General features: G+C 34.4%; 1 protein-coding gene across 2 annotated transcripts; it reads right to left on the bottom strand.

Moving 5' to 3' along the window:
- Positions 1-1,924: 1,924 nt before the first annotated feature.
- On the bottom strand, positions 1,925-22,366 carry LOC129257208 (FK506-binding protein 5-like). 2 transcript variants are annotated; one of them, XM_064097083.1, is made up of 13 exons: positions 22,271-22,328; positions 18,007-18,061; positions 16,977-17,210; positions 15,859-16,043; positions 14,967-15,069; positions 13,744-13,761; positions 11,060-11,213; positions 10,264-10,462; positions 9,575-9,833; positions 8,955-9,120; positions 7,823-7,917; positions 7,402-7,483; positions 1,925-5,023 (listed from the first exon to the last, which is right to left on the bottom strand). In XM_064097083.1, exons 1-13 carry the CDS (start codon positions 22,276-22,278, stop codon positions 4,836-4,838), a joined length of 1,746 nt encoding a protein of 581 aa, XP_063953153.1. In that variant the 5' UTR covers positions 22,279-22,328; the 3' UTR covers positions 1,925-4,835. The 2 variants fall into 2 exon arrangements, with proteins under 2 accessions (XP_063953153.1, XP_063953155.1); XM_064097085.1 differs by lacking the exon at positions 13,744-13,761 and having other exon boundaries at positions 22,271-22,366.
- Positions 22,367-23,556: the final 1,190 nt, after the last annotated feature.

Here is a 23,556-nt window from a genome sequence, read left to right as displayed (position 1 = left end):
GATTCCCCCAACATGGTCTAAGTTCATTGACCCTAAATGACCTTTGACCTTGGTCATGTGACATGAAACTCAGGCAGGATGTTCAGTAATACTTGATTAACCTTATGGCCAAGTTTCATGAACTAGGTCCATATACTTTCTAAGTTATGCTGTCATTTCAAAAACTTAACCTCAGGTTAAGATTTGGTGTTGACGCCGCCGTCGCCGTCGGAAAAGCGGCGCCTATAGTCTCACTCTGCTATGCAGGTGAGACAAAAATGTAATGATTTCGAGAAATCAACCATCTACAAGCAAATACAAAACAGAAATATGACAAAGCAATCCCTTTTCAATAGGCACTACAATAGATTTTTATTCATGCAAAAAAACACATTACCATGTAAATGTACAAAATATGAAGTTAGAATCACACACAAAATATAATTTTTCATTTTTTACAGTTGTCTCATTTTCAAGGTATCTTTGAAGCTGTCTAATATCACATAGCTGGATTGAGTGTACATACACTATACATGAAAGACACAAGGTTAGTAATAGATGGATTAAATACACAAATCAACTGAGGAAATAAAATATACAAATATATCTGAATATTCTTTCAGCTTACTAAAGTATATGTACAAGAATATTTTGTAAAAGCTTCGTGCATGGTGCACGTTCCTAATCATGCTCCAAATTCCAACAATGGAAGATGCACTAGAGGTATTTGATACCAATCTTCCTGTGTGTCATATACTAGTACATAAAAATCAGTTTAGAAGAATTATGAGAAGTCCCTTATGTGGGATGCTACACAAACAAGTGCAAACTGAATTATGGTTTGTAACCACTCTTAATTTGAAACTACTTTTCAATTTTGTTATGCATTTTTATCTTTATTCAATATCCATCATTTTTTATATTATCTTTTTTTTGGGCGGGGACGGGGTTGTCACATTAACAAGTATAAATAGTTATTTTGAGAAGAAATGCTTATAGAAATGTCCTATTCTGAAAAACTAAGCGGAAATGTTGGAATAATAACAGAGAAGGCATTTTTTCACAAGAAGGCTAAAACAGTTATTCTTTTCATAGAAATCAAAACACATATTGGCACCATTTTGTTGTTTTGGTTAATCGTTTGTATAGAAGTAGTAGTGGTATAAAGGAGTACACTGCAGTAATAATATCAAATTTAACCAATATCCTGTAATGGAACACACAATGATTGTCACACACATATGTACGTATCTTGTTTAAACGGTGTGTTGCAACAAGCTGGTCCTAGTATAAAAACCTACTGGAATAACAATATCGTACAGTAGGTAGAATGTCAAGTATCACGGCCTGGGCTCCGTAACACAAAGGTTTGCAATGAATTGCAAATGTGAAAGAACCGTACTGGTTGGTCCCTGGTCAGTATTTTAAACCTAATGCCCGTGTAACATTTATATTGATCGGTCAGTTCATTTAGCGATTGATCGCTAATCTAAAGGTTTGCGACGGATTGCAAATATGAAAGAACCGCACTGATTAGTCCCTGGTCAGCATTTTAAACCTAATGCCCGTGTAACATTTATATTGATCGGTCAGTTCATTTAGCGATTGATCGCTAATCTAAAGGTTTGCGACGGATTGCAAATATGAAAGAACCGCACTGATTAGTCCCTGGTCAGCATTTTAAACCTAATGCCCGTGTAACATTTATATTGATCGGTCAGTTCATTTAGCGATTGATCGCTAATCTAAAGGTTTGCGACGGATTGCAAATATGAAAGAACCGCACTGATTAGTCCCTGGTCAGCATTTTAAACCTAATGCCCGTGTAACATTTATATTGATCGGTCAGTTCATTTAGCGATTGATCGCTAATCTTTGTGTTACGGAGCTCAGGAATCCCCTTAAAAAATTTCACTATATCAAATTATTTACTCATGCATACATGTAGATCTATATGCCTTTTTATTTATTTTTATCATTTTTCTTTATACTCTTCAAACTTATGGTAAATTCTTATTATATTTACTTTCTTGCTATGGGGATCATACTACTAAACTAAATAGTGGAAATTGAAGCCTGTCTAAAGCTCTGAGAAATATTGATTTATGTGAATTACATTTCATCATTCCAATCTTAAAGGACAAGTCCACCCAAACAAAAAGATGGTTTGAATAAAAAGAGGAAAATCCAACAAGCACAACACTGAAGTTTCATCAAAATTTGATGTAAAATAAGAAAGTTATTACATTTTAAATTTTCGCTTAATTTCATAAAATAGCTATTTTTGAAATATTCCAATTTTCCCCTCATTGTCCTTTAAAACAAAGTTGTATTTCACCCAGAACACGTGGAATTACCATTAACATTTTATGGTTCAGTCAAGTTGGTCCTTATTGTCAAATCTGTAAAATTTGAAATATTGTATAATTCAAACAATAACAAATTAGAGAAACAGTGAGTTGAGGGACATCACCGATTCTCTCATTTGCCTGTGACTAAATTGTGCATACAATTATTTTCTGAAAAATAAGCGAAACTTAAAATGTCATAACTTTCTTATTTGACATCTAATTTTGATGAAATTTTCAGCATTATGCCTGTCTGATTTTTTTCTCTATTGATTTGAATTAACATTTTTCTGAGGTGGACTTGACCTTTAAAATTTGAAGATTTTAGTTGATAGATTATCTGGTAAATTTAGTGATCATATATCAGAAAGCTATATAGATATATGAAAATTGTGTCCTGAATTTTGTCCCCATTACATACATGAGAAGTTTACCATAAAGAAAAAGAACACGATATCTTATAACCTGATTTTTCTCTATTCAAACATTTAAATTCAAAATTTCACCCTTTGATATTAGATCTTACATCTTTCACACAACAAGTGTTCTATGATAAATTGTCTGACAAAGAAATCAAATGAATAGTCTTTAGACATACCCAAACTTAATGAAAAAAGTCCACTAAATTTGTGATTCACATCAAACAAGAGTACTGATTGCACTACAAAATTTTCAAATTCCTACAGAACTCTAAATAACACCATACACTAATTTCCAATAATATGCATAAAATATGCTACAAATGTCACAGCTGTACATTCAATAACTTGGAGCTATCATTTCTATCTTATTACAGATACTGTTCACCATTTAAAGATGTTATGCTTCCATTTCAATTTTGATTTGTCACAATAATCTTTTATAAGCCTCTGCTCAATGTAGATGGTTGCTAGATGAAAACTTTATGTTTAATCCATCCCATTTTTGTTCTTGTGATAACTAAAGTGTTATTTGATGGAATATATTTAAACTAAGTCCAAGTATGCAAACATATGTTCAAGTATAGGAAAGATGATCTGATTAGTTTTGGAGGTATCAAGGTCAAAGGTAACAGAAATCATATAAAGTGAAGTACATTTATCTCATTTGAACTTGAGAGCCACTTGAGGGATCAACCACCTTCAAACTTGTTTTTCTTTTGTTACAATCGAAGAGATGGAAAACCATCCACAATAGTTCATAGACGGAATTATACAGTTTGCATACAGAAAACGGACAAATTAATTAGTCATAAAAAATATAAATTTTCTCATACTGGAAAATAGACTGATATATATTCAACTGCATAATATATACACTGTACCGGAGATATAGCACAAAATATTCTCAAAGCATAATATATATATATTAAAATTTTTCTTTATTTTATAGGTGGATGGAATTCCTTTACATTTCCAACCAATTGTAATACTGAAATCATCGAATAAAAAGAGAAAATTTTGTAAACAAGGTTTGTAGTTTTCTCGGATATATTTACACAACTTATAATAATAACTATAAACATAGATATATACAAACAGTAATCCACTATCAAGGTAACATGTGTGAATGTTGTAATAATTCAACTGAGATAATTACATCAACTGATTTATGCAATGCCAACTGAAATATTCTTTAGCAATTGGAACTGATTAACATTCTTTGACACTAGAAATCAAATATTAAATTTTCCCAATTTGTTTTTGCTACACTTGGTATTCCTTGTGTAAGAACATTACAGGTTTTTTTTTTTTTTTTTTTTAATTAGCTATAGCACTTCAAAAAACAATAATTGACTGGCCTCGACCCACTAAACCTTGACAACATATCTGCACTGTAATTACTGACCATACAATATATGATATCAAATGATTAAAGCTACTCGTATATACACACACAGTACCGGTATGCATTTTATGGTCAAAGTACAGTATACTAGTAACAGAGACAGGGCCGAATATTCCTTTTGATTATATAGAATGAAATAATTGCACAAATTATATACAGGAAGTAAAGAAATTTTTATAAAATATGAGATTAAATCGTAATCATAGAAGAGTTAGCTATATATACCAATTCATTGGAATGGAGAGCTATGATCAGTTATTTGGCAGTTTGATGACAAAAAAATCTAAGTAGATCTTTTTCAAACCAAATTGACTATTTCAAAGCTAATAAGAATAAGTAATTATGACGGGGCCATGTTAATATTAAAGCTTCACACATATATCTAAAAAGTTTAGTTTAAATATCATTCCAATATTAAATTCAGGCCCTTAATATCTGAACTAAAACAAGTGAAGAGTGTTAGTCATCCTGTTAGGGCTCTGTTCACATTTTTTTCAGGAGTACATGACTGACTGGAGGCAGTATCAAGGTGATGAGGAAAGACAAGTATGTATGATTGTCGATGGTACTCTTAGGCAGCATCCTGAATGGAAGAAGGCAGACAATTACAACCAGTATGTCCACTGGTCATCAGCACCTCTGGTCAGACAGCCTTTGGTCATTACTGGACACTAGGTACTCTTAATACGGAGCATCTCCTTGAAGGGCGGCCATCTCTGCCTCCTGGGCTGCTTGGCGTTGTCGCCTGGAGCGACGGGCAGCCAACTTGCTCTGTAGATCCTGGTCAGCTCTGGTTTTGTTCACCTCTTGCTGACGTTCGTATTCCTTTACCTGCTCCTCATGCTGCTTCTTCAACTCCTCAATGTTACCTGATTTTCAGAATTGAACAGAAGGGTCAGGGGTTAAAGTTGCAATGATGACTTCCAGTACATGGGGTAGGAGTGGAAATGTACCATCCACTCTATACACAGAATTCCAGTCCATCCTTACTTTGGTAAAGCCCCTACATTAATCTGTCGATATTCCAATTCATTACTAGATTATATGAATGCATGTGCCCTAGAGCGATGTAGATTTGGAGAATATGAAATGAACATGTGTTTTTCCATATTTGTGATTATAAGTGAAGATTTACTTTAATTGGGTGCCTAATCCAAATAAGAAATAAGTGTTGTTTTTTCTTTAATAAAAATTATTTAAAAACAAAATTCAGGATATAATCTTTGTAGCTTTTTGATATCCAGTCACTACTTTCTAAGATATGTGCTCACATAGCTTTTTTTAAATGACAAATTAAAGAATAAAACTGCAGAAAATGTGTGACATCCAATAATTGCATTTCAAATTTCATAGAGAATCAGTGTTAAAAAATTATTCAATGGCTACTTCACTTCTGTAAGACTGATATGTTACATGATACTCAAGTATAATTCATATCACTGACCCTTAACCAAAGCATTAAGTAACAATAATAAGTGCTTCTAAGTTAAAGGTAGTAAAATACCATGACTAATTACCATTCCAGAGAACTAACACTAATAATTCAAAGAAAGTCATAAATGTGCCAAATAGTACTTAGTCTGATAAATGTCATTTCCTAACCTAAATAAAATTAGAATTTAGACAATTATCATGATTTACATAACAATATTTCTTATCTTTGCGAACATTTAATCTGACTACTATCTGTCTGATATATGAAGATTATCATCATGATACTATGATAATTAATTGAAAACATTTCATGGGGTACCATGATTACATGAAACCTCTCCCCCACCAACCACCAACCCAAGAAGAGTTTCATTCAAATGATAAAGATATGCAATCACTCCATGACCATGCACACAAACCCTGTTACTCCATCTTTTTTAAGTTTACAGAGAGTATTACAATGTTTAGATCAATTACCTATTGTGATGAGAACAAAGGGAATTGTATTGGTCTTTGAAAGGATGGCACTGCTCAAGTCTTTTCACTAAGTGCTTCTCTTAACAACAGGTGTATTCAAGCATATAGATACATTGATTTAGGTGTGTGTTTATAATGCGCACTGTTTCTACTTCAGCATCATAAACATCTCTATCAACTTGCAGTTACCAAGCCTTATGAGATGAGCTTGAGTGATGAAGAAAATTGAATGAATCAAATAATAAGGGGTTTTCCTTGTAATGATTTAGAACCTGAGATATACAACTACTGAATACCCATTCCATCACACAATCTATTCTATCTATCTATTTCAAATATTAGTTTGCCAAAACTTTGAAACAAACAAAGGTTATTTTTATTTGCCAATATTTTTGGTGACCTCTTCATTTTGCCTCTCAGACAAACTAAAGAAAGCTGCACAGTTAAAATATCCCCCCAAAAAACTTTGCTGACATAGATCAGCACCCCCCCCCCCTCCACTGCTAAGCTCATTAACATTTATTCATACTAATATATACAAAGTGCTATTATCATTTAAAAAAAAATTATTTTACCAATGCAATCAATGTATAGTATACAAATAATGAATGTTCATCAATGCAATGGACAGAATACTTCATGAGGTGAAAGATGAAATGATCCATTCAAAGAGTCATAGCCGAGTTGAATGGATCATTAATTTCATCTTTCACCGAAAGAAGTATTCTGTCCATTGCACGAATGAAAAGAACATCATTCATTATTTGATTTATATGACACCTAAAAATTATTCTTTTTCACTTGAAAATTATGAATTTCGAAGCAAAATATATGGTCATGCAGACATGCAGTGCGAGCTCGGTCGGATGATCATCGCATACATACAACATGCGCAATATTTTGTGGTGCCTCCCATCTCGGTGCGCGCGTGCAATGGACAAAATCGTATGGATCCAAAATTGCACGGTTGATGACGTCATTGTAAAATGGGCTGAATGATCGATATCAAACAACCAAGGAAATGACAAGGATCTATCTAGGTGTCATATAACTAGCAATATTTTTTTCATACATGCTTTTAAGGAAACAAATAATGAAGCATAAAAGAAATGTCAGTTTATTGAATGAAATGCTCAAATGTAATGTTAACAATCAAACATCAATAACATATCTCTGTTATTTTGAGATGGATTTTATGCCAGATCTTCAATTATACACTTCTTTCACCTTTTTTACTTTGATTAAAGCCAACTTGAAGTCAAGATGGACTTCCTCTTAATCAAGCTTAACTCAATGAAGCACTTCTATGATAGACTATCCTTTAATATGTACTTACCAAAGATGTCATCCATGGCAGGCGTAGGAGCAAGCTCTTCAAGCCCAAGAGGAGTGGGTGCATTCACATCTGCACTTCCCTCCTATGGAATAACCAAATAAATCACCAATGGTTTGTGAATTGAGAGAGTGTACAATGGTTAATTATGATAATTAATTTATTACATGAACACTCATCTGAATATGTGTCTGGTATACATCCAGGCAAATTCAATTTTTGTATTCTCTCTCTTCATCTTTATGACCATTTTTTTCATTGACCAGTTTAGTCTTAAAGCTTACTTAAATATCATGCTTTATTTCCCAATAATACACACACACACAAAGAAAGATGCAAGGAATCAAATCAAGACTTCTTCCACTGAACAATGTGTAAGATATTCCAAATGTGCTATTTGGATGGTGTTGATGGGATAACTTACTGGAGCAAGACTATCATCACCGGCTTGTGAGACAGAGTCTGCATCAACCAACATTGCTAACTCAGGTTCATCCTTTTCTTCTGCTAGCTCAGCATCTAAAACATACAAAGAAATAAATCATGTTAGTCATTTACAGAATATTTCAACAGAAATTCAAGTTGTGATTAACAATGAAAAAAAATTCTAACAGAATCTAACAAAATGACCAACAGAGTGTTTGTATGTAAAAATAATTTGCCAAATGACTCCGGAATAAAATAAGTAATTTCTCAGTAGGAGCTTATTCATTAATATTCTGCTGTACATAGTCAATTGGACATGTTGCATCACAAAAAAAACACATTTTTTTTGCTGCAACGCAACAAAAAAAACCTGTGGAGTCAATTCAATAAGAAGACTGGGGGGGCTGATAATCAGCCCCCCCTCGACATTTTTCGCGATAAATCCGCTGTGCAATATTTTTTGACCGCGTCGCTCGCTGACTTTTAACTTTCAAGTCTCGCACAACTTTTGAGACCAAAACTGCGACCCCCGGGTACGCGGTTCTGATATCACACAACATTTTGTAAGTGCATGCAGGCCCAAAGTTGCTCAAAAACGTGAATTTGTGTACAAATCCAATTCAAATAGTGTTCTAGCCAAAATTCATAAATGTATCATTATTTTTCCTTTTACTGATTAAAATCAATGAACTCTATCTTGTTTATGGTAAAAATAAAGTCCCCGACAATTTCCATTGAAAAAATATCAAAAAACAAAAAGTAAAAAAACAGAGAAATACATAAGAATTTTAGAAAACAATAAAATTCATAAGAAAATAAATGTGATGTTGTAATTTTGTTAAAGTACATTTGATCAGATCCCTGTAAAGACTGACTCTGTGTACCAAAATTAGCATTTTAGGGGCATTATTTAGTTAATTAGAGCAAACTTTTGATTTTATGCATAAATTAGCATAATTAATTAGCAATGAGATTTTACACAGAATTTGACATTATAGTCTTGTAGATTATGCCATGGGTAAGGTACGTGCCAATTTTCGTCGCGATCGCGCGATTGACGGCCGAGATCATAAGGGGTGTCAAAATAGCCCAATCTATTTAGGGTTAAACATACTGTATAATTAGCATACCATTAGCCTGTGACTTTGTCTGCAAGCGAGAAGCAACGTCTGCTCCAAGTTTCTCCTTGACCTTCTCCTGGACTAGTTTCATTCTCTCCATCTTCAGTTCTTTTTGCTTGGCAGCACAGTTCCTTGTCGTCTTCTCCAAATCTTTGTTGATTGTCTTGTTGATCACCTGTTCCAGGTAAAATGAACGCAAAGTATGTATCATTAAATGTATAAGAGAGAAGGTACACAAAGATAGGGCCTAAGGGTTTTCAACATCAACAAACTATACATGTACATACATGTATTACTGCTAACATGTGCTGCAGCTAATGTATATTTACGCTGATATGCTATAAAACATAAGTGCTCTGCCTGATATGGTGAGACCAAAACAGTTGGCCAACTATACCGACTCGTCTTACTTTTTTTCTTTTCAATTAATGTCCAGTTGCAGGTTTTTGACTGAAAAACCCTGCACCAAATCAAAGTCCATAAAAGGAAAACAACAACTAAAGCAAGACAAGAGTGTATAGATGATGGTTGCTTTGCACCCGCTGTTAAGTCTTGCCCAATTTGAGTAAGATGGATAAATCAACATTTGCGCAAGCAAAATTTTCCATAGAATACCAATTGCAACTTACATGCTCAAACCACTGTATAAGAGCTGCTGATCGTTTGTAGACTGTGACGTAGCATTCCATGGCATGCTTGTGCCTATCAGGATGCATCATATCAGTGAAGATGTTATTGATAGCTTTGTTCAGTGTCTCGATCTCATCCGGTGTGCAGTATGGGAACTTGATGGTGTTCAAGTACTGCTGGGCTGTCGTGATGTTCTGTGCAGCAGCAACAAGATTGTTACGAGCTTCAGCAGCAAACTGGTATCTTATCGCGCTTTGCCTATGAGCAGGAAAAATAACAAATAAAAAGTTCAATTTTGTAGCATTTACATACCTGCCAGCCAACATGGCATTGAAAATGACATGCAGATATACAACTTCCTTCAAAATTCCTTTCCTTGAAAAATGGAGTTTCAATGCACATGAAAAATAAACGGTACAAGTATCAATATAATTCTTATAAAAGGGTTTGACACTTGAAATATATTACTCTTAAAAAACCTGACACATTCAAGAATTATTGTATCATCTCAGAGAAAATTCCTCTTTTTTCAACTTTCAGACATCAATAGAACAAAATCAATGAATGTGAAAGATATCTCTGTAAAAAGAATATAATGCATTATTTTTTGCATTGGTATTTACACGTACAACATTACACATAATTGAAAGACTGATGTCTCTATCAGAAGTATCTAGATAATACATACTGTACTGGTAATTGTATAACATCAGCCCATCTTCTGATCCCAAAGCTAAGTTGGCCACAAGCATGCTTGACTAGGGTATGTGAGTTGTTCCACTTATAACGGGCCACCGCTACTCTCTGCTTACGCTCTTGAAGCATATCAAGTTCAGACTCCAGCCTGTACTCAGCCTCACTGCCATATTTACCATCAAAGATACTCGCTGTCAAGGTAAGGATTGTGAAGAATATAAACTAGATGGCTTCTCAACTGCACACAATCAAAATGTATGCCTCCACCATAGGTAGATCTGAACTATATTGCATACTTTAATCTGATATTGTGAAACCATCAAATTAATCTTATCATCGTCACTATAGTAAGCATATATGTTTTGAAGGTGACACTTTAAATGGTTAATGAGCTATTACAAGTACAAGGAATAACCTTTGACCTTGTGACCTGCGAAACTTTTCAGATCACCACCACTCCAAAACATGACCAAAGTTTAACATTGACATGTTAAGACGATTCTTGAGATATAGCATGAACAAGGCACTTGTGGTAGATGACCTCTGTGACCTTCTACCTTTGACCTCCACCCCCAAAACTATGTTGTCACTGCCATATGCACATGATCCAAATATTGTCAATGTAATAAAACATACCTTTTTTTGCTAGATTTTGTGTTACAGGCCTCCACAATCCATGGTTGGTGCCAGAGGCATTATGATTTTACATGTACATGAACATTAGTTTTTGTGCATTTAAAAATGCAAGGAATATTGTTTCCTTTCCCCAAACACCACATCCTACTTACCAAGGGTCTCATCCTGTTTATCGTATAATCCTTGTAGTTTGTCCTTATCTGCTTTGAATGAAGTTACTTCATTGGAGAGCAAGGTCAACTGCTGTCTAAAAGCTGCTAACTGTTTCTGACTGATCTCCTGCTTGTTGAGTGCATCCATGTATTCCTAAGAGCAATGAAGTATAAAATAAAAAATTACTGGTTTAATGATACTTATGGGATAAAACAATTTCATTTCAAAGTATACAAGTAAAAATGCTTAAAGGAGAATGAAACCCTTGAAACCAGCTGAATCCATATCAAAGAGAAAAATCAAAGAAACATATTGCTGAAAGTTTGAGGAAGATTGAATGAATAATAAGAAAGTTATGAGCATTTGAATATTGAGATCACTAATGCCATGTAGTTCCTCCCATTGGCAATGCGACAAAGATCTGTGATGTCACACACGTACAACTCCCTCATTACTTTAGTACTTATTTCACTTATATTCTCACTTTTATAGAGTCTATCACAAGGTGAGGTGTTCTCTTTATGAGAGGACAAGTACAGAGGTTTCACAACATTATTATCATTGATGAATCGTTTGTCATATGATTAGAATGAGCTAAAAGAGATGTTTTGGGGTATATTTTCAGTGTCCAAAAGGGGAGAGTTGTTCATCGGTGACATCATAGATCTTGGTCGCATTGCCAATGGGAGGATCTCCATAGCATTAGTGATCTCGACATTCAAATGCTCATAACTCTTCTATTACTAGTCCTATTTTACTCAAACCTTTGTTGATCTTATTCTTTGATTTTTCTGCTTTCACAAAAGCTAACTTGCTCCAAGAGTTTCATTCTCCTTTAACATTGAAAAATGTCTTCACCTCATTACCATATAAATGAGGACTGGCCTTGCAAACCACTACATGTATATCAAGTTATATTTATGCAGAAGTTGTAGATTAATGTCTAGATATTCCTTTCTTGCATTAAAAAAAGATTTCTATATGGAATAGTCATGTAAAATATGTAAGGCATCAGAAAACCCAGGAATAGAAGAAAAGTTTATCATTGTGGGTTTTCGGTCAATAAAAAAATCTTACATATAAGCCAATTGTGTCATTTGTGTAAACACATTCGTACCTAATCCTCATCAAATGAGAATAAATGACAGGCCTAAACCATTTGCTTGTTTTCTCATGGTCATAACTAAATAATTTCTCACTGACACTTGTACTTGCAGTCAAACTATAAAATTAAAGGAGAAAGAAATCAAACTCTATCAAGTCATATGATACATGATGCAAAACTCTAAGATATGAGACCATTTGTATCCCAAACGTGGTAATCATAATATATTGGAGGAAGTACTGCAAAATAAAAGCTAAATAATGAAAGCTAAGCAATACATATCACTATGTGTTTACCAGTAAGGAAAAGAAAAGATAGGATATGGAAAAGGATATGATGTGTTGGGATACTAGGATGATATAAATACTTTATGTAGATGGTATCACTTCAAAACAAAAAAGGAAAAAACAGAAACAAAATAGAAAGGAAAGCCCTGAATATTAATAGTATCCTGAGAAAAAAAGCATGAAATATTTCATACTTGAATTCAACAAATAGAAAAAGGTATCACATGATAACATTTTTGTGTTGTAGTTCAATATCAAGAAACTCCTTGAAATATTTAGATAACAAGCACCATGCAAAATGAATTACATTTTTTTGTATGGCATATTTTTGTAAAAAAAAATCTTGGATTCAACAATGATGTAATCAAAAATAAGATGATAATGGTGCATGTAGTGTGTATTATATAAAAGGATACAATATAATTTGTTTTAAAAGTACTTTAAACCAAATAAACCATCTGTTTATTGAATTTCTTTTACATTCATATGGTTTGTGCTATTTAGCTAGGATTAATAATGGTAATTGGTAAAAAAAAGACAATTTCACATACATTGTTTCAATGCTGTGATCAATAGATTGTGTGCCTGATTTTCAGAGAATAACCTGAGTTCCACCATCTGAACTCATTTAATCTAAAAATTTATGCCATTATGGTAGCTTAAATGGTTAAATAATAGAATAATAGAAAAAAATCATAATAAAAAAGAAAGAAACTTTTCACAGAACAATACCAATTACTGTATCAAAGCACTATTGCACTTTGTACGGTATGCATAAGCTTTGTTTTATCCAAGACTTGGGTATTTGGGACTATTGGTTTGATTGTGTCTTGTATTGAAGTAAGGTGATAGTTTTTCTATAGTGGAATTACGGATACATACAAACATTACAAAGTATTAATCATGGTCCCATGGTGCTATTGCTAGATCTTTGTACAGTATGGATATAAGCTTTGTTTAATCCAAGATTAGGGTATTTGGGATTTTCGGTTTGATTATTCCTAGTATTGAAGTAAAGTGATAGTTTTTCTCTTGTGGAATTATGGATACATACCTAGTACCTGCATTATACAGGATTTCATTAAGAAAGTTATTCCTGGAATATCTCCAAACACAAGTTTTGAAAGGAGATCAGTAGGTTACAAATCAAAGACGTAACATTTGCATTCCTGTATTATCATAGTTATATTTTATGTTGATGAAGGGAAGAGGTTCATGCCATGCAAAGTCTGAATAGGATGCAGGGAAGCTGGATGGGTAGTATAATGATATTTTATATGTATATGTGTACCTGCTGTGCTTGGTTGAACTAAAAAAAAAGTTTAAAGAAAACATGAAATATAAAACTAAGTCAGTAAGGCAAAACAAACAAATAATAATACAAATACAACACTATATTCAACAGACAAACAACATAAAGGATGTGTATGTCAATTATTGTACAACACCTACAGCTTGTTGTATGCAAGCAAATGATAGGCTGAATGTGCAACATTCATAACCGTTGCACATAAAAACGCCCAAAATATGACGTTGTACAGCTTAGGAGGTGATGTCACAATGTGATTCAATTCATGTAGTAAATAAATGCAGATGCAATAGCGAAAGGCCTACTGGCTAAATTATGCACATTGCTGCAGTTGTAGATATGATGTGCCCTTCAGAAATCTTGCTTTTTGCTAATAATAAGTTTTGCCTCATTTTGATAGATTAATGTAGGAATTTGTATTTTCCTTGACTTCAGACGCATCATGCAACACAAATAGTGAATATTCTTATTGGTGCAATTCGCATTCAGTGAAAGAAAGAGACACTATATTCAACAAGGCTAGGCATAGCCTCATTAAGAAGAGCATCTTTCTTCCACCTCATGCAAAATCTTATACCATCACACTCATGCCTATTCGCTATCTGTACACTTTCACATGATGAAGAGAATAGACCAGCATGTTAGTGAGTACATCTCATGTTGCAAAGAAACAGACATCTAGGTGCAGACCATATGGCCTCCAAAAGGTGTTATTCAAGTGAACAATAATTCTTTAAGGACATTTGTGCAAGCATGCAAAATAATGAACAATATAAAAGAAAAAAAAGATATCTACATGTTTATGCATCTAGAGAGCTAATATGACAAAAGTGCACATTACACAAATTGTTAATTACATTCAAATTATAATGTGGACTTATATTGTTAAAAGAATTCAGTAATTCAAAAAAAAATAATAATAATAAAATCAGGAAGACACACACAAGTTGTGAAGAAAAAAGTAATGTGTTCCTGTATTTTATGCACATACTTGGCAAGATTCCCTACATCAGCAATGGATTCACAATCATTCACAGAACAAAGCTAGGTGAACAACCCCCCCCCCCCCATCATTTAAAATAACTAAATTCACAATTTAATTTTACTACTTTCAGCCATCCATCAGCAATGACACTATGAACATTACAGCTAGTAGAATAATTATAGGAAGTTGGTGTCCAATCAAAATGAATGATATTGTTTACCTGTTGTTCTTTGCTCATCTGTGCATCAAACTGTTGTTGAGACCACATCTGTCTCACTGATGTGTTATGTTGTAGGTCTACCACATCTTGATATTCTTTTTTCCTACATGCAAAACAAAATTAAGAGAATACAAAATTTTAATTCAGTATTTTGTTCTATCAACTCAATTGATACAAATTCAATTTTTTTATTTCATTATCAAATCATTATATTGTCATTCACTTGCTCCTCAGCGAAATGGGGGAAGAGGGTGAGGAGGGGGCATACCAGAAATTCTAGGGATTCTGTATAGAGGCTTGGTTATATTTCAATTAATCAATGTTCCCTTCCATTTTTAATAACAGTTTAATAACATAAATTAAAGAGTTGAAATATCATAGTTACCTTGAAATATCTTAGAAGATAAAAATGATTCAAGAGAGACATTAGCAATTGGTTGCATTTAAATGAAATAAACAAAGTTTTGCTCGCGATTCAGATAATGGTCCTCTGCAAGATAAGTATATACCCCAAACCAAAGAGCAACAAAATATAGGATTAGGGATCAGCGTTAAGGGGGGTGATCACCTTCTACTATTTTTCAAGTTAAGAAAAATAATCAATGAGGGGTGAAAATAATCCAAAAAATAAGTAGAATAGTGAAGAAGAAAAAATAGAATATTAAGAAATTCTTGGTTGTGTAATGCATATTACTCCTGTTATTAAAGTGAGGAAAAAGTGAGATCAACTTAAGTTCATCTTGCCCCATATCACAATATCCTGGCTGCTGGGCACCGCCCCTGATAAAATCGTTCTTGATTCTGATTTACATGTGCTGTCATTTTCATCATCCCATTCGAATTTGAGCGCCCGTTGACACCATCAATCATGCTATAAATGAAGTTGACTTACGTTTGAGCCTCAAGCTGTTGATGCATTGCTGTCATTGATTTAACCTGTGCCTCTACCTTCAAGTTCTGTTCCTTCTTCATCTGATACTGCTTGAATATATTACGGCTTTCCAGCATGGCAATATCACCTTCTAGCTCTAGAAGGGAATTCACCAATGCTTCAGTGATTTCAGCATGCTCGGGAGCCTGGCACAGCAAAATTGAAAAAAAAAACAGATATGAGTCATGTGTTCATAAACAGCAATTTACAATGATTTGCTCTTCATCTAATAAGATACCTTTATTCAGTGTAGAGCGAATAATTTAAAAAAGTTTCACACTCTCTGGAGATTGCATCAATAGGCTACACAATAATCTTCACGGGTCGTGTGGTCCAGTGGTTAGAGCATTGGACTCATAATCGCAAGGTTGTGAGTTCGAATCCCAACTCTGCCATTGTCTCCACTTTGATAAAAAGGCCCAAGAGTGATATCTGTCGTCTATTACGTCAGCCACTATGACTTATTAACCTAGACGTAAAATGTTTCCAAGGTAATTGGTTATATACCAGCTTGGCGTTTACCAGCAAAAATGCTGTCCTGTCGAGTTCTTACGGGAGTTACCACAAACAGAAACAGAAACCTTACCTCATATCAATGTCTTCAGTCATTTCATTTGCAAACATTCATATATACCAATATACCAATGACTATGCAGAATTACATCAAATCTTGAAGTCGTTTGTTTAATTTTTCTTTTATTATTGAAACAAAGTTGACAACATAGATTTCTCCATTAGTACGTGGTATACAAATTACCAGATGGGAAATACATGTATGTATCTCTCAGCCTCAGGAGATTTGTGCTTCTGAGTTTTCATTCAAAGGTGTCTAGAAGAAAAATCCAGAATGGATATTGCCATTTATGCATAACCTATTATCTTATACTCTGTGAAAAAAAAACCCTGAAACTACAGAATATTAAACAAAAATAATAATATAAACATTTGAAAAATTTATAGACTAAAGCTACCATTTGCCAAAAATATTCTGATCAACAGTATTCCTGTATGATTTTGATATTGCTAATGAAGAACTATGTCCCCATTACAAAATTTGACAGGGTTTATGCGACACTCACTGCTGTCTGTTGTGGAGGAGGAGGCTGCTGTTGTGCTGGTTGAGAAGGTGGTGGCCCTGTTGTTGTATTCATTTGCATACTTTGTTGCAAGACAGTTTGAGGTTGTTGTTGTGGTGGTGGTAGAGGTGGTGCTTGTGTTTGTTGTGGTGGTGGAGGGTTAGCTCTTTGTGGTTGGACCTGCGGTTGACCATATTGCTGTGGTGGTGGTTCTTTAGGAGGTTGTTTTGGATATTCCTGTAAATCAGAGGTACATGAAGGGTGATGAGTAAATATGACATAAAAATATGATAGAACTATACTCTTAATTTCACAACAGTATTTTATCATCAATCAAAAGTTTTATCGGTGGCATTTTCTTGAGGGAGGAGAGCTTTATTTTGAATTTCACTTCACCTTTTTCTAATGTTTCTTTTACAATCATTTTCACAGCTAATTACTTGAATCATGTACTCCTTCAAAGAAATAAACATTGAATAAGCACCATTCGTAAAAAGAAAATAATCTAATCATGATCAAATCAGTTTTTACTGATCTGCCATCATAATTTACATGTATTTCTTTCAAAAGCTCAATATGCAATGAAATAAAGTTTGTAAAACGGTGTAACAATTGTTGAAGACATCCTAATAACAAATACCATGCTCTCTGTTCAATGTAGGTACTTGAATTCTGATCTTTTGTTTAACTTGGGGGCATGGTACATGCAAGTCTTTGCTGAAACTGTTTTAATTGTTTACGAGGCCCTTTTCTTAATTCTACTCAAAGAGTGAAGAAAACTACTGCAGCTATCATTTCCAGAGAGTTTTTGATACCTAGTATTAATTCATTAAACAAATAACTAGTCCGTCATTTCAAATAACAAATATGCAGTGAACCAATCAGATGCAAGGATTTTTGTAGCTTCCATCAATAGTCAGTGAATGTTATTTGTTTCATGAAATGCTTCTCATGATCAAATGACAAATTTGGTTCACAGTTTGATTTAAGTATGACTCAAGAATACCAACAGATATGGCCAAATAAACCTTACCCTTGGGGCCTGTGGCTGAGCTGAAGATGCGCAACCCATCCTGCTTGACTGCTGCCTGATAAAAAATATCAATAAACAAGAAAATTCAACTTATACTGTAAGAGTGATTAACAACATAATTGAGCTATCGGTATGTATTCCTTAGAATGAGGGTACAATGTTCACAATCCTTACAGTCCTACATCTACAATGGTCAAGCGCTTGTTTATTTGTCTTCTCTAGGAATTGCCGTTTCTGAAATGGGGAATCTAACCAAGGTAATAGAATGATGTATGACTGGAAAAAAAATGAGAAAAACAGAATGGTGAAAGTTTGAAATGAATTAGACATGGAATAAGAAAGTGATGGCTATTTGAAAAAAAATGATACTAGTCTACTACATGTACATGTATGTACTCATACAAATCTTAATGTGGCTATTCGGTGAGTACAGAGACTAGCGGTACGGATAACTCCCAGTTGTTCTGTACTTCGTCATTATCAGGTAATTGTTATTTAATTTCTCCTACATGTACTTAGTACCTTTTCCTGAGCTTGGTATGCAATTACAATGTACACACTGCACACAGAGGTAGCATATTGTAACATGCATGTCCTCACAAAATGAAACATAACTATCCATAATTCTTATAAGGACTTGTATGAAAAATCTGGCATATTTGTCCTTTTGTTTGTCAATTAGCAATTTTTAGCAGGGACAATTAATTTAAAAACAAAATTAGAAATAAACCTACATGCCTTGAACAAAACAAGAAGTACAAGCTTCTTTAAAAAGTGAATAGTGTATGAAAGACACTACAGAGGGAAGCCAAGACACTGCCAATTTTTTGTGTTACGATTTAACTTATCATGGGGAAAGATGCCTAACAGCTTTGAGTAGGTAACATTTTTAATTCACTCACTCGATGTATATTGGAAGACTGTAGCAAGCCGCTTTAAAGTCTGCCGTTTTGGTATTTGTTGAAATATTGATTTTAGTAGAAATGCTGTATTTTGTGGGAGTGCCTAAAAAAATAGATTCTACTCAGTAGGCCTAATCAGTACACCTCTCATGTTCAGTCTCAGTCTAGATTATTGTTTGTAAGGCCATTCCATCTCAAAACACTCAACTTTCAAGCACCATTGGACAAAATCCACATATATTTTTAGTCAAATTTTTACCTTTTTACCTTAATTTGTGATATCTAAACAGCAATAAACATAACTACTTTCATTCAAACAAGTTTGTAATTAAAAGTAGGAAATATTAAAATCACTAGACAATTCACCCCACCGACAAGCCTTGTCGTCATCATTGTGTTATCTCGGTTGCCGACTTCCTACAAATGCACCACCCCATATGCACTATTGTTGCCAATGAGGTCATTACTGTTATCTCATTGGAACTAGGAGTGTCTCAAAACAAATGTCAAATTATAATAATAATTATTTATAATCAAGTTTCAAATTTTATTTTTTATTACATAATAATTTTAATCTATAATTCGTTCTTCAAAATGACACTTTGTAACATCGTTTTTCGAAGCTATGTCATAACGAAGCGGTTCAAGGGTCAAGCCACTTGTTCACTGCAACCATCCTGCCTGTGGGGAATCTACAGGTAAGACTATGGTATGCTAATGCTGTACAAAGCACACACTTAAAAAAATCATTAAAATATCACTTTTGTGACCAAAATTACTAATTTCCATACAGTTGCAATTTATTTTTCATTAGTAACTTGGGAATAATTTTTGTATTCACCAGAGCGCTCAAAAACTGGAATTTTTGGCATATTTTTGTGTACGCCCTCTATTGGTGGAAAGTAATATGCCTATATGGCAAGAAAATAATCTCTATTTTTGATTAAGAAAAACAAATTAAAGAATCAAATTTACTTAAGAGACAGGTTATATGATGAATAGCTGTAATGGAAACTGACAGAGTAAAGAAACCAAGCATTTTTCCCAAAGAAAAAGAGAACAAGTGGAATGCCTCTGGCGGTCTCACCTGCATCACGCGATTCAATATAGCAGCAGTGCTGACTTTGAAAACTACTATAACTCGCACAAGATGTTCAGTGATACTTGGTTACTCTTATGTCCACGTTTTATGAACTAGACCAATACACTTACAGAGATATAATGGTAATTCAACAAATACCCCCAAGGTGGCCAAAGTTCATTGACCTTACATGACCTTTGACCTTGATCATGTGACCTGAAACTCGCACAGGATGTTCAGTGATACTTGATTACTCTTATGTCCAAGTTTCACGAGTCTGATCCATAAACTTTCAAAGTAATGATGGTAATTCAACATATACCCCCCATTATGGCCAAAGTTCATTGACCCTAAATGACCTTTGACCTTGATCATGTGACCTGAAACTTGCACAGGATGTTCAGTAATACTTGATTACTATTATGTCCAAGTTTCATGAATCAGATCCATAAACTTTCAAAGTTATGATGGTAATTCAACAGATACCCCCAATTCGGCCAAAGTTCATTGACCCTAAATGACCTTTGACCTTGGTCATGTGATGTGAAACTCATGCAGGATGTTCAGTGATACGTGATTAACCTTATGTCCAAGTTTCATGAACTAGGTCCATATATTTTCTAAGTTATGATGACATTTCAAAAACTTAACCTTAGGTTAAGATTTTGATGTTGATTCCCCCAACATGGTCTAAGTTCATTGACCCTAAATGACCTTTGACCTTGGTCATGTGACCTAAAATGCGCACAGGATGTTCAGTGATACTTGATTACTCTTATGTCCAAGTTTTATGAACTAGACCAACATACTTTCAAAGTTATGATGGTAATTCAACAAATACCCCCAATTTGGCCAAAGTTCATTGACCCTAAATGACCTTTGACCTTGATCATGTGACCTGAAACTTGCACAGGATGTTCAGTAATACTTGATTACTATTATGTCCAAGTTTTATGAACTAGACCAACATACTTTCAAAGTTATGATGGTAATTCAACAAATACCCCCAATTTGGCCAAAGTTCATTGACCCTAAATGACCTTTGACCTTGATCATGTGACCTGAAACTTGCACAGGATGTTCAGTAATACTTGATTACTATTATGTCCAAGTTTCATGAATCAGATCCATAAACTTTCAAAGTTATGATGGTAATTCAACAGATACCCCCAATTCGGCCAAAGTTCATTGACCCTAAATGACCTTTGACCTTGGTCATGTGATGTGAAACTCATGCAGGATGTTCAGTGATACGTGATTAACCTTATGTCCAAGTTTCATGAACTAGGTCCATATATTTTCTAAGTTATGATGACATTTCAAAAACTTAACCTTAGGTTAAGATTTTGATGTTGATTCCCCCAACATGGTCTAAGTTCATTGACCCTAAATGACCTTTGACCTTGGTCATGTGACATGAAACTCAGGCAGGATGTTCAGTAATACTTGATTAACCTTATGGCCAAGTTTCATGAACTAGGTCCATATACTTTCTAAGTTATGCTGTCATTTCAAAAACTTAACCTTCGGTTAAGATTTGGTGTTGACGCCGCCGCCGCCGTCGCCGTCGGAAAAGCGGCGCCTATAGTCTCACCCTGCTATGCAGGTGAGACAAAAATAAGCCAAACATTGCCAACTTTATTTTGCCGCACCTGGAGATGTAACAGAGAACAAGGTTATATCATAACCTTGTTCATTGAATGAGTGGGTCGAGCCTATTGTATTTGCGGTGTTTACGAATGGATCGAGGGATCTACACAAGATCGGTCTGGTAAGAAACCTCTCATTTTCATATTTATACTAACAATATTTTTACCCCTTCATACGCATTAGGCGTATGAAGGTTCATAGATAAATAAAATCAAGATAAACAAACTGATTTCACCCTCTAAATATGGATTTCCAAGGGAAATCCATCCTTGTAATACATTACAAGTCTGGCTTATGCTAATATGGCAACAATTTCAAGGCTCCGCGATGAAAAAGTATATGTAAAAATATTTAAAATATCATCACGGAGTCCTTACCGTTACGGTTATGTCGGGACGATCAATCTTAGAAAGTCATTTGGAAAAATTTACAAGCAAAGTTTCATCAATTTTTAGTACAAAATGTGGAAATATTATAGAGAACAAAATAGAAGATGATACAACTATTGAATTCATATTGGCAAGACTTCCATATGTCCCCTCCACTAAAATTGGACAAAAAAATATGGAGCAGGTTTGTCAAGAATTATCTAACATATAAGAGATTTAGGAAGGAAAAGTTGGATACATACCAAAACATGGCTTTAGTTTATTCCGTCAAAATCTAAAGTAATTCTTGCTTCCAACGCTATCTTTCTCTCTCTCTCTCGCTCTCCACACACAGAGATGGGGAGGGGTCAATTTTTTCTGGAGTCACGACCTTAATGGGAAGCCACTGGCTTCTTTCTTTGTCTCCCAAAAGTTTCATTGGCCATCGAATGTCCAATCACATATGGTCTCAAGTCAGATCGTTTTGTATGTGTGTGTGTACTTTCTGTTTTAAGCACACAGACATGCAACCATTTAGAGTTATATACACCTACATGTATGCAACAACATACATTGTGTATCGAGGGCATGCAAGGCCGGGTGGGATTAAAATTTTCGGACCTCTTTGAGGTTGGTGTTTAACTGTGAATGCGATACAATCATTGTTCATTTTTGACAAATTATATCGGTAACATAATTTTTTAAACTGTATCAAGTATTTAAAAACAATTTTTATCATTGTTATCTTGTCATTTTGTTACTATTACTTGAGTAATCGAGTTATCCCAAGTGTCTAATATCCCTTTCATAAACCCAATTATGCGGCTAATAGCAGCATAATTTGGTCGTAAAATCGGAGGAGGACCAGAGTTATCCGCATTATTTTAATGCTGCAATTATCCGCACAATAGCGGCATCGGGACCAGATTTTGACTTTATGAATGCATTTCCAAATAATGCGGATAATTGCCATGGTGCGGTCACAAGGTCACCCTTTTCCAACACAACCGCATCGGAGGGGGCGTGTGCAGTTGTCATGACGATTATCCGCCTTTTTCAGGACGGGCGCTCGTAAAAATAGTGCGGATTATTTTCGGAGTTTGTGAACGCAATTTTTATTATTCGCATTACTCTTGGGCGGCTAATTGGAGGATGAGTTTATGAAAGGGGTATAATTGGGATCTGCCGAATATTCGATTAGTGTAAATTTTGCTAATCGATTAGTGATCGGCGGCAAGCCATTCGATCAATCGATGTTTACTCCAAGGCCCAGTTAACATCGCTTCATAACACAAATAATGTGAGCCAAAACTCATTCCGCTACTCACCAGGGCTTTTTCTGGTGAAAAGCGTTCCATGAATATTTTTTATGTAAAAAGCATATAAAAAAAGAGCAAAATTGCTTACCTCGGCCTGGAAAGTTGCTTCGCATGTCTCTTCGACGGAAATAAAAGGAAGGTCGTTGGTGGCGCTAATACAATTCACAACCTTAATTCAGCTTGTCGGTATTTTTAAAACTAGATTCTTGATTCATTGTATGCGCAATTCC

This window comes from Lytechinus pictus, chromosome 3 (assembly GCF_037042905.1).
Source record: "Lytechinus pictus isolate F3 Inbred chromosome 3, Lp3.0, whole genome shotgun sequence".
NCBI classification, from domain to species: domain Eukaryota; kingdom Metazoa; phylum Echinodermata; class Echinoidea; order Temnopleuroida; family Toxopneustidae; genus Lytechinus; species Lytechinus pictus.
This window is presented reverse-complemented; position numbering and strand designations above follow the sequence as displayed.